Source organism: Acanthopagrus latus, chromosome 23 (assembly GCF_904848185.1).
Source record: "Acanthopagrus latus isolate v.2019 chromosome 23, fAcaLat1.1, whole genome shotgun sequence".
Classification (NCBI taxonomy): domain Eukaryota; kingdom Metazoa; phylum Chordata; class Actinopteri; order Spariformes; family Sparidae; genus Acanthopagrus; species Acanthopagrus latus.
Window position 1 is genome coordinate 25021205 of NC_051061.1, and position 18836 is coordinate 25040040.

Below are 18836 nucleotides of genomic sequence, written 5' to 3' on the forward strand. Positions count from 1 at the left end.
ACGCGCACACTTCACCGTGTCTGTGCACGAGCTCTATCAGCACAGAGCAGACGAGCTGCAGCAGGCCCCGCCCACCAGCGTGACACCTGTCACCTGGCCTGTGTAACTGCGTCACCGTGACATCATCACTGAACTAAAACATTGATAAAGTAATGAATAAAATACATTTTGTTGGGTTTTCTTTCCTGAGTGTGACGACACGCAGGCCCTGCTCTCTGATTGGTGGAGGGCTGATCAGACGTCATCAGGTGAACATGAAGGCAGAAGTAAAGATGTAAATATAAACAAACATGTAACAGGAAGGTCAGTTGATCAATAACAACAACTTTATCTTCAATACTGACTATATTTCATTCTGGTTCGTATTTATTGTTTTCTTTATTCATTTTGTTTTTATTTTTCATGTTTTATTTATTCGTTTTATTTTATATTCTATTATATTTACAAAAGTTTCTCAGGCTTCTTATTTTTAATGTTTGATACTTGCTGACATCAGAACAAGCTTCTGGTTTTATATTTGTCTGATTTTATAATTGTTTTAGTTTCTGTTGTTTAAAGATTAATTTATGATTTTTGTGTGATTATTGAAGACTGTAAGTGTTAATGTGAGTGTGAAGAATAAATTGATCAATTTACATCTGACACTACTTATTATAATGTTGTTGCTTTTATAATAATAATAATAATAATAATAATAATAATAATAATAATAATAATAATAATAATAATAATTATTATTATTATTATTATTATTATTATTATTATACATCAGCTATTTTACAACATACTCGTGTTTATTACATCTATTCTGATTGAATTTTTCATGGGCTGATTGACGTCATGATTAATGACGTCACATGTTATTGATGAGTGTTGTGCGTTCTGCCTCTAACCAGCAGAGGTCGCTGCTCATCACTTCCTGTTCTCTTCTCTTCAAGATGATTCTTTTTTCTTCTCTCATTACAAATATTAAAACAAAATGATCACATCCAATATTATTGATCAGCAATATTTAAGAACACACTCTTTTCTTTAAACCTTAAAACACAGAGACAAATAATGTGTAGATCATTTTAACTTTATTATGCTGATTGGTTGACTAATTGATTGATCAGTTGATTGATAGATGATGGTGACGGTGTGTGAGGAGGCTCATCTGCTCTGCTGACAGCTTCTTCTTCTTCTTCTTCTTCTTCTTCTTCTTCTTCTTTGGTTGTTTGTGTGAGCTGTTTGTTTACATGCTGACCAGAAATGATTGATTATCGGCAGTTATCAATGATGCTGCTGTTGGTCGTCGGATCAAAAATCAGCAGAAATCTTAATGAAGTTTTGAACTAAGCAGCAGTTTTAGAGAGATAAATCAGTCGATCAGTATCAGACAGTAAAGATGGACGCTCTGAACAGGCGGTGCAGCTGATGCTGCAGAAGTTATGAACTGGTTGTAAAAACAGCAGACTGATCAGTTATTGATCTGACCACTTGGTCTCTGTTTATTACTGTTATTGATTATGACCATGACTGTTGTTGAGTTTCTGTCGTGGCAATCAGACTTTATTTCAAATTTAAATGTATCTATTAATTTTGATAACAATGAAAATCTTTGTTGAGACGTTTACTGGAGTACAAACTAAAAGTACTCAATTACAAGTAAAGAACTGGATATTAAAGCAGTGTGTTGCTGCAGCAGGCGGAGTCCACGTCATGTGATCATACTTCATGTTTAATGAGACGATCAAAATGTGAATCAGCAGCTGATGAAAAACTAGACAACACAAGAGAGTCAAAGATCGAGTGTGAAGGAGGAAATCATGACTTCTGTCTCCAGAACAATTGAAATCTTCCTCCTCCTCCACCTGTTCCTTTAATCCCTGAGGATTAACCTCCTCTTCATCTTCATCACAGATTATTTCTGCTATTTGTTAATCCATCCTCTGACCCGTCTCCTCGCTCTGGTTCTAATCCCTCCTCGTCTCGTTTCCTTCTCAGCTCTGTTGGTTTTAGTTTTGCATGATTTGATTCATTTCACATAATGATTCAGATTAATGATCAGTGATTAAAAAAATAAATAAATTCATTTTACTTGTTGTGTCCTGTTTCTTTATGGATGAAGATCTGAAGTGGACCAGAACCAGCAGCTGTGACGGACCAGAACCAGCACTAACATCCAGATGTTGAACTGAAACTGTGTCTGTCCTCTGCTGAACTTTCACCTCCGTCTGAACTGTGAAACAGGCTCCTCCCCCTCAGCCTCGCTCACTCCTCAGATTCAAAATGGCCGCCGGCAGTTGAACCTGCGTCGTGAACAGAACTTGACGAGTCGCACGAGCAGATGTTCCCACGATGTCCCACACTGAGTCCACCAATGCCTTCTTCTACTGCAGCGGACCCGGCACAGCAGATTCTTTTTCTTCTTCTTCTTCTGATCTCTCCGTGGCCCAACCTTGTGATGACATCATCACCATTTCCTGTGGCCCTCTGGAGCCATGGCGACAGAGTCCCTGCCCACATCTGCCAGCATCAGACGGCAGACAGACGACTGACGGTTCGCTGCAGCGGACTGAGACTGACACAGGTGTGTGTGTGTGTGTGTCTGTTGGTTTTACTCTTACAAATGTTGAAACACAGACTGCTGTCTCATCACAGTTTGTAGACATGTCGGGATGATATTCAGTTTGAACGTGTGATCAATTTGCAGAAACGGTCACATTAAACTGATATTCACCTTCTCTAACCTGCTCAGGTGATTCTGTCCTCAGGTTCCTGCCGGCCTCCCTCACCACACTGTGAGTCTGCTGCTGGATAAAAACCTGCTCGTGTCCCTGCCGGCCGACTCGTTCTCCAATCTGTTCCTGCTCGATGAGCTCAACCTGTCGCACAATCAGGTGCTGAAACACTTGTGTCACTTTATCTAAAGCATGTGAAGGTGAAGAGCTGAGGAAGAAAATGTTGGGACTTCATTTGTGTTTCCTGTTTCCTCTCAGCTCTCCTCTCTGGAAGCAGATTGTTTCAGAGGTTTGGTGTCCTCACTTCGCTTCCTGGACCTGTCGTCCAATCAGCTATCAACGTTGGACCCGGCGGCGCTCGGTGGGCTGCGAGCTCACACCAACCTGACAAACAACCCCTGGCACTGTGACTGCAGGATGCAGGTGAGCTGACCTGCACAGCTGACAAGGTGTTTTTAAATCAGAAGGCTTGTTTGATTCTGACCTGTTCTCTCCTGTTTGCGCTCAGCTGTTGGCGCCTCAGTTGAATCTCGACCCGTCGTCTCTGGCTGAAGTCGTCTGTCAGACCTCCGACCTCCCGAGCCTCGGTACGTTTACATTCATCAGCCAACCGGTGTGGAGTGTTTGTGTTGTCATGTGGCGTCACCGTACGTCCTTCATGTCGATGTATAAGTGACAAAATGACACATGGATGTTGTTCTTCTTTATCTAGCGTGATGTTCTCTCGCTGATGAGTCATCAAACAGTCAGTTAATTAAAGTTGATGCATGTCAGCCAACTTCATTTAAACAGACAGCATCTAAAGAATGTTATCAAAGGTGCTGTTTGTAAGAAAAGTTGATTTTTCAGTCTTGTTCTCAACCTGTTAAAATCTGATGCTTTGGGATTGTTGGACGAGTCGGCAACCATCCCAGAGCGACCCTCATCATGTGACGGGTCGGGAACGAGACTAATACCTTTGAGCCTCTCATGCATGAACTACTACATCAGAGAGTGAGAATTAGTTTTTACTCTTAAACAATCCTGGTGATGATTTGTTCCATCAGTTCTGGGTCGGTCTGCTGCTGTGACTCCACACATCGACAGTATAGAAGTTATTCACATGGAGAACATTTGCATTCTCAGTAAAAATCTAAAACAAACCTACAAGAAAACTGTTATTCTGGAAAAAATAGCTTGAACATCTTATGTAGAAGAGGAAACTTCTCCCTGTCTGGTTTATTAGAGGCTCACCATCCCTCCGCCATTTTGTATTTATGATATCTCAAGATGACAAAGACACACAAAGATAATAACCGATTGGAATTGTGGACAAGACTTTGGGGATCTGTCTCCTGGAGGCCGGGACCACCACCTCCATCTGACATAGCTCAGAATGACTTCAGTTCTCTGTCCACTGTAGTGGACGCCGTGCAGGAATGGGTTAATATGAATGTGTGAGCAGCAGCCATCATCTGTGTGAAGAGTCTCAAGTGAAACTGAACACATGAAGGTGAGTGTGACGCTCTCAGGTTGTGTTTGTGCTGCAGGAGCGGTGGGGATGCCGCTGGTCCTGCTGGTGGAGGACTGGGATCTGTGTCTGTCTGTGCGGAGAACCACTGATGTCACCATGCTGGTCACCATCCTCCTCTGGTTCTTCATCCTCATCTGCTACCTGATCTACTACATCCGCCAGAACCGCGAGGACGCCCGAAAATACTTGGACTACTTCAAAACTCAAAATCGCCAGGTGTAGAGGACGGCGCACCACCTGAGAGTATAATAACTGCTGGAATAACTGCTGTTAGTGACCTGACCATGTCTCCTCAAGGCCTGTTGAGACCTTCACTGGACCAGTAGACCTTCACTAGAACTCTAGAACTTCACAGGACCTCTATCCTTCCTCAGGGACTCCTGAAACCTCCTTGAAGACAAATTTAAATGTAATTTTTCTTTCGGTTTAATTTTTTCTCTTAGTAAACTTTTATTAAGTCTTTTTTTCAATCCCTTAACGTCCTTCTTGTGTTTTTTCTGTACAGTTATTCGTGACTGACTTCCTGTGAGACTCTGGCGCCCTCATGTGGCTGTCAGGGTGTGTGTGCGTGTGTGCGTGTGTGTTTTTCTATGAATTAATCAAGACTTTGAATTTCCTTCAATTAAATAAATGTGTTTAAGTTTATCACTTTTATTCGATAGTGTTTTGTGTTTTCTGTCTGTCAGGAGTCGAGCTTTATGAATATTTAGCATAAATGTTTTCAGTGAATCTCACTTAAAACAGAAATAATTTAAAAAAAAAATACGTATTTTATCTGCTTGTTCTGTTTGTTTTTTTGTTTATCAGTCAAAATATTTCTAGGATCTCGGATCTTCGTGTTTACAAGTGGATTCATTCATTTTTAGATATTGAAAATAAATGTAATTTTGCAATAATGAACCATAAATGTTAACACGTGTTTTCCAGTGCACATTTAGTTATTTTATATTTTATTCATAGTGTTTCAAAATGTCATTATAAAGTTTGAACATGAAGTAACGTTGTTCGTCATGGTTAAATTTCACATTGATGACAAATAACTAAAGTTACAGAAAATGTCACAGGATCATCGTGAGAACCTGTTGAGAATATAAAAATCATAAACTATAGAAAAGTAAGAAAACGGTCAAATATGATGCACGTTTTGAAGAGAAATAACACACATTTGTTTTTTTAATGATTATGTTATGATTTTATTGTTGTTCATTCAGCTGTTCTTGTCTGCACTGTTTGTTTGTGGAATGTTTTCTTTTAAAAACATTTCAAAAACACAGTCGGACTGACTCGATCCATCTGTTATCGATTAGCTGCTCTGCGGTCTCTGCGATTATCTGACACTGTCTGCACTGTCCCACAATCCTTTGCGCTTCATAATAGTTGCCAGTCATTGTAGCAGAGTGTGAGGTGAGTGAGTGTGCAGATAAATTCAGCTCTCATCGGTCTCACGGAGGTTTTACTGGTTCTGATTCTGAGCTCTTTGTCTCCCAGACATCATGAAGGAGACAGCGGCCAAGCGGCGGGACAAGGCGGGCGGCCGGGACCGGGACTCCAAAGCCGAGAAGCCGAAGGACCCGGGCCCGGAGCCGCAGGACGTGGAGATGCCGGAGGAGGAGGCGGCTAACGCGGCTAAACAGCCCAAAGAGCTGGACAGCCTGACTCTGGACGGTAAGACTGAGATTTCATATTCCCGGTAGAACCTCTGGGAGAGAGCGGCACCGGGGCCGGTCCACTGTCGGTCCGGTTCACTGAAGACGGCGTTAGTCAGCGGCGGTTAGCCTGTTAGCTGCGAAGAAGCTAACAGGCTAATGAAGCGTTAATTTAAAGAGAGAAGAAGACGGAGCTGATCTCACTGTTCACTCCGCTGTTCACACGAAAGTCTGGGAAATATTCTTCTTATTAATATTGTAATGATATAAAGTCAACATCTGTCGCTCTACTTTTGTTGTTGTTGACCTGCTCGGGCTTCTAAACGTGTCGTAAACAGACCGGAGACCACATCAGACCACGTCAGACCATCTCTGACCAGGTCTAGACCTGAATCTATGTAGATTTCAGACCCGGGCTAGGATACGGAGTAAGACACGACAACTGGTTAGAGCATGAAGATTTGTTCTCTGAGTGAAATTAGTTAAACTGTAGTTCTACCCGAGCACCTCAGACCTGGTCTATAGAAACCCTCTCTGTATTTAGACCTGTTAGACCTGGACTCGAGTGAAGAGGCCCCACAGACTGTTAGAAACCTGGTTCAGGATTATTAAAGTGTTGGTGTACAGACCTGCATTAACACTCACCTGGACCAGGTTCACCTGGCGACTGATGATTGTTAATTCTATTAAATGTTAAAACCAGTGACATACGACGGTCAGAGTGACGTCATCAGATGTGGATCCACAGTTCACTGCACTGTCATAAAAACCTGAGTCGACATGTAAATCTTCACATTGAGAAGCTGAAAGCCGTCTCAAGATCTTTGAGTTGAGCTGATTAGAATGATCACTGATCAATCATTGTGATTGACCCACCCAGGTGAGCTGGTCCAGTTGGTCCATCCACCTGTTGGTCATCAGATCATCATGATGGTCGCTGATTTACACAATATGTCACAAGATACAGGAAACTCAGGCAGGAGTGTTGGAGGTGAAACTTTGTTTTGCTTTCTGTCTCTGACCTTCATTTCCCCTCTCCTCCTCCCCCTCCTCCTCCTCCTCCTCCTCCTCCTCCTCCTCCTCCTCCTCTTCCTCCTCCTCCTCCTCAGACATTAAGGAGCATGTGAAGCAGATAGAGAAGGCGGTGTCGGGGAAGGAGCCTCGGTTCGTCCTCCGTGCTCTCAGAGCGTTACCGTCCACCAGCCGCCGCCTGAACACCAACGTGTTGCATAAAGCCATCTTTGGCTTCTTCACCAACAACACCACCACCAGAGACTTCTTGCTTGGCTTCCTGGAGGAGGTGACAGCCCTCAGCACCGTCACTGATTGATCTAGTATTGATTAACCTGCTGATTTTGCTCTGAAAAAGCTCATTACAAGAATCCTTCTGGAAACTGTTTTGTCAGTCCAGTTCTGAAACTAATTATTCTAACTAATTAAGCTGCTTTTACACTCAAGCCTCTATAAGTGGATATAAACCAAACTTCATTTGGGTTTTTATAGAATTACCCTGCAGAGTAATTAATCCTTATTTTCTATTTATGGACCAAACGTTCATCATGTTAATAAATTCAGCTTTAATTACGTCTGATGAGCACACAGATGAAACAAAGGGGCTGGATGAAAAACAAGTGTGGAGGTTTTTAACAAAATATTTTCTATCACATCTGAACTATCCTGTCTGTCTTTGTCTCTACCTGTCTGTCTACCTGTCTGTCTACCTGTGTGTCTGACAGCCGATGGAGATGGCTGAAGGAGACGTCCAGTTTCGTCCGAGGACGGGTAAAGCAGCGTCGGCTCCTCTCCTGCCGGAGGTGGAGGCTTACCTGCAGCTGCTGCTGGTGGTTCACCTGACCAACAACAAGAGATACACCGAGGTGTGTGTGTGTGTGTGTGTGTGTGTGTGTGTGTGTGTGAGTGAGAGAGAGACTTCACAGTAACTATAAAAGTGAATCAGGTTAAATCCTTTAATTGTGTGTATCGGTTGCTAGGGAACGGCTTTTGCTCCGACCAAGTCAGTGATAAATCTCTGAAAATGTGTTTGTTTTATTTCTGTCTGCATATAAAGAGAAACTGTGTTTCAGTCAGGAGATTTGTGAGTTTATAAAGAGAAGCAAATGTCTAAATATGTTTCAAGACATCGTTGACTTGTTTAGTCAAATGCTGCCGGCGTTATATGTCATGATTTGATTCTTAAGTCAATGAGATCTGGTTTGTGTTCAGTGTAGTGGCACTCACACAGGGAAGGAACAGAGCATTATATGTGCAGTGGTGTGCTTCTGATCATTATTGATCCTCCTTCAGTTTCAGTTTCAAGTCGTTCTTTTTTTTCCAGGCTCAGAAGGTTTCTGACGACCTGCTGCAGAAGATCGGCTCTAAGAACCGCAGAGCTCTGGATCTGGTAGCTGCTAAGTGTTACTATTACCACGCCCGCGTGTACGAGTTCCTCAACCAGTTCGACTCCATGCGCAGGTACAAGACATTTGACACACACCTGAGAATCTTCTAGATCATGACAGTGATCTGATGTCTGGACCTTTTCATTCACATCAAACCTGTTTTATTTATTTCTCATTCCTCGTGTGTGCGTGTGTGTGTGTGTGTGTCTGACCCTTCAGTTTCCTCCACACTCGTCTGCGTACGGCGACTCTGCGTCACGACGCCGACGGCCAGGCCGTCCTCCTGAACCTGCTGCTGAGGAACTACCTGCACTTCAACCTGTACGACCAGGCCGAGAAGCTGGTGTCCAAATCAGTGTTTCCTGAGCTCGCCAACAACAACGAGTGGGCCCGGTACCTTTATTACACAGGTGAGAGCCAAACCTGCACTCCACAGGTGGTAGCTGTGTGTTACCTGTGTGTTACCTGTGTGTTGATCCGTGTGTCGTGTGACCTCCTGCAGGTCGTATCAAGGCGATCCAGTTGGAGTACTCTGAGGCTCGCAGGACTCTGACCAACGCTCTGAGGAAAGCTCCTCAACACACCGCTGTGGGCTTCAAGCAGACGGTCTGTGACGCTGAAACGTTCTATTACACACACATACTGCTACACACACGCTATTACACACACATACTGCTACACACACGCTATTACACACACATACTGCTACACACACGCTATTACACACACATACTGCTACACACACGCTATTACACACACATACTGCTACACACACGCTATTACACACACATACTGCTACACACACGCTATTACACACATACTGCTACACACACGCTATTACACACACATACTGCTACACACACGCTATTACACACACATACTGCTACACACACGCTATTACACACACATACTGCTACACACACGCTATTACACACACATACTGCTACACACACGCACTGCTACACACACATACTGCTACACACACGCACTGCTACACACACATACTGCTACACACACGCACTGCTACACACACGCACTGCTACACACACGCACTGCTACACACACATACTGCTACACACACGCACTGCTACACACACATACTGCTACACACACATTACATAGATACATGTTAGTGTGAGAAAGACCGCGTTGTCACGGTTCAGTACCGGTTCTTTATGAAACTGTGAAGTGTGAGCAGGTGGACCAGCAGCAAGGCTGCTGACTGCTTGTGATAGTTTAACTGGGGTTGTTCCTGCTGCCGACACATTGATGACATGAAACGTGTCGTACAGCATCTCTGCTCACAGAGAGACGGAGAAACAGCTAATGTCAAGCTGAAACGGAATCAAAGCACATTTGTTGGATTCAGACACGTTCTGCTGTCGTCTCTGTCTTCTGTCACACACATTAAAAAGAGTGTGTGGAGTCTCCAGAAGGAGAGAAGGACTCTTCCTCTGGCTGATCACTGACATCAACTCTGCGTCTGTCTTCAGGTCCACAAGCTGCTGATCGTGGTGGAGTTGTTGTTGGGAGAAATTCCTGACAGACTTCAGTTCAGGCAGCCGTCACTGAAGAGGTCTCTGATGCCCTACTTCCTGCTGACTCAGGGTCAGTATCTGAGATGTCGACATGTCCGTCTGCAGGACAAACGGTCGGCTCGCTGACACATGAAGATGTTCTCTTTGTGGTTTATGGTTGTAATATTCCATAAATATTTATTTAGCATTAAAAAATAATGATTTAACTGTTTCAGCAATGAAAATAAAAATAATTTGAAAGGTTCTTATTGATTCTACATTTTAAAATGAAACATTTTAAAATGAAATGCTGAAACTTTGAAACTGTGTGCTGCCGTCCAGCTGTGAGAACAGGTAACCTGGCCAAGTTCAACCAGGTGTTGGAGCAGTTTGGGGAGAAGTTCCAGACAGACGGGACGTACACACTCATCATCCGCCTGAGACACAACGTCATCAAGACCGGTGAGCCAATCACAGGCCACTCCACATGAGATATCACATATTGCCATGTGCGTTTGCAGCCTTAACGTGTGTGTGTGTGTGTGTGTCTCTCTCAGGTGTGCGTATGATCAGCCTGTCGTACTCTCGCATCTCTTTGGCCGACATCGCTCAGAAGCTTCAGCTCGACAGTCCGGAGGACGCAGAGTTCATTGTCGCCAAGGTAACAAGGAAATGAAGTCATTATGACCTCAGTGCATCTCTAACAGTCCCTGGGACAGTAGGTGGGAAACCCCTCATGTCATCTGTGTGTATCCTTCAGGCGATCCGTGACGGCGTGATCGAGGCGAGCATCAACCACGAGAAAGGCTTCGTCCAATCAAAGGAGACCATGGACATCTACGGGACCAGAGAGCCTCAGCTGGCTTTTCACCAGAGAATCTCCTTCTGCCTCGACATCCACAACATGTCTGTCAAGGTAACACACCTGAGACGCACTTTAGTCACCTGTGTGGATGTCTGACAGCAGAGTTTGGCTGAAGACGACTTCAATCACCTAAATTAAAAACTGTCTGACTGTTGTGATGTTAGATGACATGAATGGCAGTTACTGATCAGGTTCTGTCTGTAATGAATAATACATATTAACAAACGGTCCTGAGGCTGTGCACATCTCCACACAGAGGTCAGGTGGTTATTGTGTTGGTAAAGTCTAATCAGTATGACTTCACTCTCTCTCCTGGTGCTGGTTCTGTTCTGAGTGAGCAGCAGAGGGCGCCGCTCACACAGTCGCTCTGCTGATGTCTGTTTTGGCTGCTGTGTTGTTACATCTCCAGTCACACTGTTGCTGCAACTTTAAATGACTTTTAATGTGTTGAAATAACAGTTAATGTAGAAAAGACGGTTGCTGCCCGTCAGCGGACCTGAACAGAACCACCAGAATCAGCCTCACTGAGTTTATTAAAGACCACATTATAACTCTGTGTCTCCCCCTGCAGGCCATGAGGTTTCCTCCTAAAGCTTACAACAAAGACCTGGAGTCAGCAGAGGTAACACACACACACACACTCAGCGTTTCATTAATTTAATTTGACTGATTGTTTAAAATCTGTTCGACTCACAATCTGATTGAGGCACTCTGCTTACTATTCACACTGTGTGTGTGTGTGTGTGTGTGTGTGTGTGTGTGTGTGTGTGTGTGTGTGTGTGTGTGTGTTCCCTTCAGGAGCGTCGGGAACGTGAGCAGCAGGATCTGGAGTTCGCCAAAGAAATGGCCGAAGACGATGATGACAGCTTCCCGTGATCGACTGCTTACTTCCTGTGCAGACAGGAAGTAGTTGTGTGTGTGTGTGTGTGTCTGCACGCTGATGTTAGTAGATCAGTTATTACCCACAACCCCCCTCTCCTCCTCCTCCTCCTCCTCCTCTGTCTGCTGTAACCTCTGAACATTGTTTCTCTCACTCACCAATAAAACCTGTTTGTTTTGTTTAGTCCTTCGTGTTTCTCTGAGCTTCACACCGAGCGACTCCATCATTCTGTTTTCACACTCAGCACCGTCTCATCTCCAAACATCACTCGTTCTGTCACACATTCAGCCGTCTGGAGCGTCTCGTTAGTGAGATGGTGGTTCAGCAGGATGTGGACTGTCAGCAGATTTTTACGTCATCATGCCGGCTGATTCACTAATTGATTAAAAAGGAAATGTTTGATAAAATCGATCAACCACTGAATCACCTGTCGGAGCCCGAAGAGCTCGGCTGGGTTTCAACACGCTGCTGGAGGCAGAACTGTGAAATGAATCTTCAGAGTCCTCTGGACTTCACAAAGTACCTGGAAGCTGAAGTGTAATGGAGTAAACACTACAGTATTAAATGTAGTTGAGAAGAAGTAACAGCTCCCAGTTCCAGAGCTCAGCGCTTCTTAGAGCCGATCTTCTGCAGCAGGTCGTCGAGCAGAAGAAACGCTGCAGCACAGTAATGGATTTAGTTACTTTCACCGCTGATGAGAAGAAGATTTCGCAGCTGCTCTCCAGAAGAAGTCTTTAATGAGTCATTGTGTAAAATTACCAGCGACTGTGAGTGCAGCAGGTTCGGGGAGAATAGTTTCCTTGAATACTCGAGATGTTTTTAGTCGTAACAAGTCAGAGGTGACTTTTGATAAACAAGAAATTGGCTTACGTATGTTTTCAAAAAGTAATCAATTACAGGAAGTAATTAATTATTCAGAGTATTTCCCTTTCATTTGATTTCAGTAGCTTCAAGCTCATCAACTCAGAACCAGTCCAGATGTCTTCCTGTCCAGGTTGAAGGAGACTCAGCGGTCGTACAGAATAAAATCAGGCGTGTTACTCCAGCGGTCCAACAGAACCTCAGTGTTTGTTCACCGTCACTTCCTGGTGAAAACTCTGCACCACCTGTTACAGTTCATATCATCCGAATGTGTAAATCTAATGTTACCTCAGAGACGAGAAACACTTAAACCCTAAAAACTGACCTGAAACCTTAACAGGTCCGATCGGACCGAACAACCATATGAGAGCAGAACATGCAAAGCAGCAGTGAAGAGCAGCAGATGTTCAGATCTGAAGACAGTTTGATGTGTTTGCAGTAAACTTCATCCAAATCTCTCCAAGTGTTTCCCAGCAGCCTCGTCAATCTGAGCTGTGATGACATTGACGTTTCATAACCTCAGAAAACTCCTCTGAGTCAGCAGAGTCCCTGAACACACCCTCAGTCAGCAGAGTCCCTGAACACACCCTCAGGCCGCCGCTGCTCCCGCTGCACAGCTCAGACTGGAGACATGTGGAAACCAGTTTCCATCACAGAAACGTCACTTCAGTGGAAAGTTTCCGTCTCCAGGATCTTTTGGTCCCGAGTGCTGATGGACCTGTTGAATCTGTTGGGATTGTTTTTATTTTTATTCTGAACTTAAACTGCAGTTTTGCAGGCCTGAACATCCCCAAACTCATCAAACTCAGAAGCTACATAATATCTGGGGGAAAAATTGATTATGCACTGGTTGGGGGCGTGGCTTGGGGACTCTACAGCGCCCCCTGTTGTAATGCCCCGCCTCCTACATGCACATACATTGACAAAATTCAGTTTGAATATGTATCATGACCAGACGCACAAAAAAAGGTCCTTGGACCCAAACTGTCAGTCCAACAGGAAGTCCACCATTTTGACCCATCTCCATGCCTGGTACTGTAACGAACTCTTTCACACCACAGACTTCACAGTCAGTCAGTTTCATCGTCACACCCTGAAGATGAAAAGTGATCAGAAGCTTTCACCTCCGTCACACCTGCTGGCTGTGGTGGTGCCGTCCACTTTGATGCTTCGCCATGAAGCAAGAAATCCTGATAGCTTCAACATACAATTTCCCATCTACACCAAAGTGCTCACACATGTAGAGGGTGTCGCCCTGAAAACGTCTCTGCACCTGATTTAAGTTTTTTTACTTAACTTAATGTTTTAAGGGCTGACGATGTTTAAAATCACCTCACTGTTACCTGTCTGAGCTCACCTGTCAGTTCATCTCAACACTGAGGATGTATTCTGGTTTGAAGTTCGTCTGCTTCCTGATGCCTGTAGATGTTCATGTGTTGAGTAGCTTCCTCTGCAGGAGCTGCTGCAGGTGTCACATCTCCATGATGTTCACTGAGTCTGTTTTCAGTCAGTGGAGACTGAAGGATGTGGTCGAAAGCTCTGGAAAGAAATCTTATAACTGAACCTTAAGTCTGTTCATTTCTTCATTAACTGATAATATCTAATTTAACAAACTAGATTCTGTTGATTTAATATTTTGAGCTGAAGTTGTGAATAACACAATGACTTCAGTGTCTGAGAGGAGCTGATGGATCCATACATCATGTTTATTGACTGCATGTGTTGTTGAGGAGCAGCTCAGTGTTTGTCGTGTCCATCAGGACGTGTGAAGTGATCAGATGTGATGCAGCAGCGTGTCAGTAAACATTATTGATCAACATGACTTACTGTGTAAACATGAATCAGCAGGAAACAAACTGATCTGCTGTGACGTGTTTCAACACATCCTGATGAAATCAGCACACAAATGTAGTTTGAGACTTTTACTGCAGCGAGGCCTGATGACGTGTTTCCTGTTCAGCAGCAGGAAATAAAACATGGAAAATGATTCAGCTGACTCACTGTTTCTTCTTTTCCAGGATTTCTTAAAGACAAACGTGACAACATGCAGCAGGAAGTGAAGCTCACACACACACGCACACACACGCACACACTCACACACACACACACACACACTGCGTGCTGATGTTTACAGACGATGTTTTCTACACAAAGAAATATATTCATGTGTAATATTTGCCGGATTAACAAGCAGTTCAGAGCAGTTGAGAATATTGAAGACAGAGTTTCACAAAGTTCACAGAAACAGAACGAGTCTGAAAAATGTGCGGTTTTTTTTTTTTTTTTTTTTTAAAGGAGTGTGGTGAACATAAAATATCAAACTTTGCACTTTTACTTTTGATACTTGAGGTTTATTTTCTGATAAAAGGATCTGAAATCTTCCTCCACCGCCGCATGATAATAATATAATAACAGTAATGATGATTATAGGTGTTACGATGATTTGCTCATTACTGTTGCTCATTATTATTATTATCATCATCAGAGTTTAAACCTGCAGAACTTCTCGCGTCTCCTCTTCATCGTGACACTCGCGCTCACCGGTCACCTGGATGGACGGTGATGGTGAACCGTCGCGTGTTTTACCGGCAGCAGGTGAGACCTCTGCCGGTCCTTCTCTCTCTTTCGGTCGGTTGTGACGCAACAACTTTCTGTAGCTTCGTCACTTCGGGATTTATCGGTATGACTCCTCGGAGGGTGACGGTGCTGTCGGAAACCCCCGCCGGACTCTGCGCAGATAAAAGCTCCAAACTGCTGCAAATGGAAGCTAAAGGAGAATTTACCGAGTTAACCTGCGGACAGACACCGAGACCGACCGACAGACCGCCGCCCTCACAGACATGAACCCCCTGATAGGTAAGAACCAACTTTACTGCCATTTAAACTGATGGAGAGAAAGGCGCCTTAAATCAGCAGAAACATGCATGGAGTTTGGTGCGAGTGCAAACAGACGTGCTCTGACTGTTCCCAGCAAACGGAAACAGAATCACATTAAAAAAACATTTGGACAAATGTGAAGCTGAGCAGCTGCTGTACCTGAGCCGAACCTGGACTCACCTGAAGCGCAGATCCAGGCTCACTGGTGCCACCATCACATCTGTATGGAGGCTCACTGGTGCCACCATCACATCTGTATGGAGGCTCACTGGTGCCACCATCACATCTGTATGGAGGCTCACTGGTGCCACCATCACATCTGTATGGAGGCTCACTGGTGCCACCATCACATCTGTATGGAGGCTTATGAGAACAGGAGCTGGGGAAACTCACTGAAACGAAAACATTTTTAATTAATTGATATGTCAGTCAGTAGTAAAATAATCAGCCACATTTAATTCATATTTTTGTTTTTAACCAGTCTGTGGCTATAAATGTTAATGAGATAGCAACAATCACAATAATCAATAATTAGGTTATAAGGGATAATGTTTCCGAATTGATTTTTGTACAATAACTAAAAAACTGGTCAATAAAGTGTTAATGAACCACATCAGTCATTAAACCACTCTTAAAGGTGCAGTATGTCACAATCTGGGTTGAAAATATTTGAGACTTTGTGTTGAAATGTTTAGCATGCTAACAAGTTAGCCTGAGCCGTGCTGGTTCAGAGCTCCTGTGCCTCCCTGGTGCTTCCAGCCTGAACTGCTAGCTGCATGGCTAACTGAGCACAGCAGCAGTTAGTTGTTACTCTGTTGATGTGCTGCCTCCTGTTTGTTGAGAGGTGTGTGTTAGCAGACGATAATGAAGCAGGTGGTGTTTACCCTCCACACACTGACCTGTGGGTAAATTAAAACCATGTCTCTCTCTCCAGTCGCTGCCCTGCTGCACTACTTCCTGGTTGTGGTCCAATCAGCTCCCGTAAGCTCGTCCAACCTCCCGCCAGCGTTCACACAAACGTCCAATCGAGCGAAGATGCTGGTGGAGAAAATCCTGAGAGACATCCCCACCGTGCACGGCGCCACCGTCAGCACCGAGGTGAACAAGATATCTGATTGGCTGCTTCAGCTCATCTGCTCTTCTTCTTCTTCTTCTTCTTCTTCATGTGTTATTAACCTCTTCCCGTTCTCCTCAGGGTTTGACCCTTGACCCCTCCACACAGACAACCAACCTGCAGATGATGGTGGCATCACTGGGCATCCCCGCCGCCCCCGTCCTCAAACCGCCATCCGAGCACTTCACACTGGTGAGTCTACAGTGTTGGGGGTGTAGGGGGGACTGGAGAGAAGGTTCTGGAGGGTTCTGGAGGGTTCTCAGGGTCTTTGAAGAGGGTCACATGGTCTTGATGAGATGCTCAAGATATTTCCTATGTATCTGAAACTCACCTGTGTTAAGATCACCTGTCAGTACTGATGTGTGTGTCGCCCCCTGCAGGACATCTGTGTGAGTCGCATGTCGGCAGGCAGCCGGCTGTACCAGGGGCTGCTGGGAGTTTTGTCCAACAGTGTGAGTGGACTGAGCGATCTGCAGGCTGACCTCAGAGACCTGCTGACACACCTCAACAAGGTAAAGCATACCTGAAGTGACATCATGACACCAGGAAACATTTCTGGAGCTGAAGGATCGGGACACTTGTTTTAGAACCTCCAGCCCGGCTCGTCTGCTGTGACCCAGTCTCTTCTTCACACTTCCTGTTCTCTGGTGCTTCTCTCTCATTGGCTCTTGTGCTAACAGCTTACTGTGTGTTTGTGTGTTTCAGATGACGGAGGAGGCGCAGCTTGAGGTCGTGGATCAGGACCTCAGTCTGGACCTTGCCCGTCGTCTCCATGGTAACTATGAGGTCCAGGTGGCGGTCCACCTGACGCTGACGCAGCTTCGCTCTTTCTGTCACGACCTGATCCGCAGCCTGAGAGCCATCGCCACCTACAGGCGCCCAGCTGCAGCTGCACGCTAAGCCCCACCCACCATGGATCAACCCCGCGCTGCGTTTGAGGACCTTAGGGAAAAATGAGTGACACTAAATGGACAGAACTGATGAGTCCTGCAAAGCCTCTTGTGAGATATTTTATTGAAGGTCCATCAGCGACGTCGTGTTATTTCCACAAGAGATGAGTCTCGGAGGAAACTCTTCAACTTTAATGACAGCAGCAGGTGGAACCATCTCCTACAGAACCGTCTGTGTTCAGCAGAACAGACGAGGAACACAAAATAGATCATGAATAGATAAATTCATTTAAATTTACATTCTCAGCAAAGCAAGATGAGCAGCAGCCACACGAGACGTTCAGACAGAGAGAAGAATCCAGAGTTCTGTGTCACCTTTAACAGTTCTGTGTCTGGACATCAGAACTGATGTGGACCGGACTGATCCTGATCAGTACATCTGTTGAGACAGAAACAAGCTGCACTGAGGGACACGTCTTCCCTCAGAGACTGCTGCTGTTTGCAGATTCATTTATTCATGGGGACATTTATGAGACAGATTTAAAGGACCCCCTGGTGTCTTATTTTGGCGGCAGACCCTCTTCAGTGTGCGATCACCAGCTCACATCTCCTCTGATTGGCTGCTGCGTTGCAGAAGAATGGCAGCAGGAATGCGGCTGAAGATGTGATCGCAGCAGGTCTGAACGTGTCTGCTTCACGCTCGCTGCTCTTTGTGTTCGTCTGGAAGCTGCAGAAAACATCAGACAAATCATCTGATATTCAACAGATTCATCAATCAGAAAATTAATTGGCAGCAAATTTTCTTATGATCAATAGTTCCAGACAATTTTAGGACAAAACAAGAAAAATGTTTTGACTTTTAGATGCGTTTCGAGTTTGATGATTGTCAAGTTAATCACCAGACTGTTCAATAATGAAATTAATCATCAGACTGATCAATAATGAAATTAATCATCAGACTGATCAATAATGAAATTAATCTGTTTCACATCATTGTTTGTTTCTAGATATTTATTTATTGTTATTTATTTATGTTTCAGTTTGTGTGAACCTGCTGTTATTTATCATACTTTTATTTATTATCAATATTTATTGATTATTTATGGTGAAATATTTATTGTTTGTATTTAAATGGACGAGACAGAGAGAGAGAGAGAGAGAGAGAGAGAGAGAGAGAGACAGAGAGAGAGAGAGAGACAGAGAGAGAGAGAGAGAGAGAGAGAGAGAGACAGAGAGAGAGAGAGAGAGAGAGAGAGAGAGAGAGAGAGAGAGAGAGAGAGAGGCTGGGTCAGTGCAGGAAGTGAAAAGTTTCTCACATTGAGCAACAAGTGCAATGACATCACAGTAGTGATGATGACATCACAGTAGTGATGATGACATCACAGTTGTGATGATGATGTCACAGTTGTGATGATGATGTCACAGTAGTGATGATGTCACAGTGCAGTAAACCCTGTGGGTGAACTCATTTATTGAACTGATTTACTGATTACAGATTTTATAAATGTTTGTTTCGTCCTCGGAGTCAAAAATGTTTCTGTGTTTCGTGTT

General features: G+C 44.3%; 3 protein-coding genes across 5 annotated transcripts; all 3 read left to right on the forward strand.

Annotated features, from left to right (window-relative positions):
* Positions 1–179: 179 nt before the first annotated feature.
* On the forward strand, positions 180–7777 carry LOC119013325 (leucine-rich repeat-containing protein 3-like). Of its 3 annotated transcripts, XR_005072725.1 has the most exons (7): positions 185–358; positions 2111–2572; positions 2757–2882; positions 2982–3146; positions 3232–3310; positions 4253–4818; positions 7760–7777. XR_005072725.1 is itself a non-coding variant. In XM_037087742.1 (6 exons), the coding sequence occupies exons 2-6, from the start codon at positions 2330–2332 to the stop codon at positions 4456–4458; spliced, it is 819 nt and encodes a 272-aa protein (XP_036943637.1). In that variant the 5' UTR covers positions 180–303; positions 2111–2329; the 3' UTR covers positions 4459–4881. The 3 variants fall into 3 exon arrangements, 2 of the variants coding, with proteins under 2 accessions (XP_036943637.1, XP_036943636.1); XM_037087742.1 differs by lacking the exon at positions 7760–7777 and having other exon boundaries at positions 180–303; positions 4253–4881; XM_037087741.1 differs by lacking the exon at positions 7760–7777 and having other exon boundaries at positions 4253–4881.
* Positions 5483–11726, forward strand: psmd3 (proteasome 26S subunit, non-ATPase 3). The gene is made up of 13 exons (XM_037087736.1): positions 5483–5640; positions 5725–5901; positions 6992–7182; positions 7619–7759; positions 8218–8354; positions 8501–8691; positions 8784–8887; positions 9775–9889; positions 10141–10260; positions 10356–10459; positions 10559–10714; positions 11235–11285; positions 11462–11726. The coding sequence occupies exons 2-13, from the start codon at positions 5730–5732 to the stop codon at positions 11537–11539; spliced, it is 1560 nt and encodes a 519-aa protein (XP_036943631.1). The 5' UTR covers positions 5483–5640; positions 5725–5729; the 3' UTR covers positions 11540–11726.
* A 3400-nt stretch (positions 11727–15126) lies between these two features.
* On the forward strand, positions 15127–18319 carry LOC119013326. Its single transcript, XM_037087743.1, has 5 exons — positions 15127–15260; positions 16216–16379; positions 16477–16587; positions 16776–16907; positions 17101–18319. The coding sequence occupies exons 1-5, from the start codon at positions 15245–15247 to the stop codon at positions 17293–17295; spliced, it is 618 nt and encodes a 205-aa protein (XP_036943638.1). The 5' UTR covers positions 15127–15244; the 3' UTR covers positions 17296–18319.
* Positions 18320–18836: the final 517 nt, after the last annotated feature.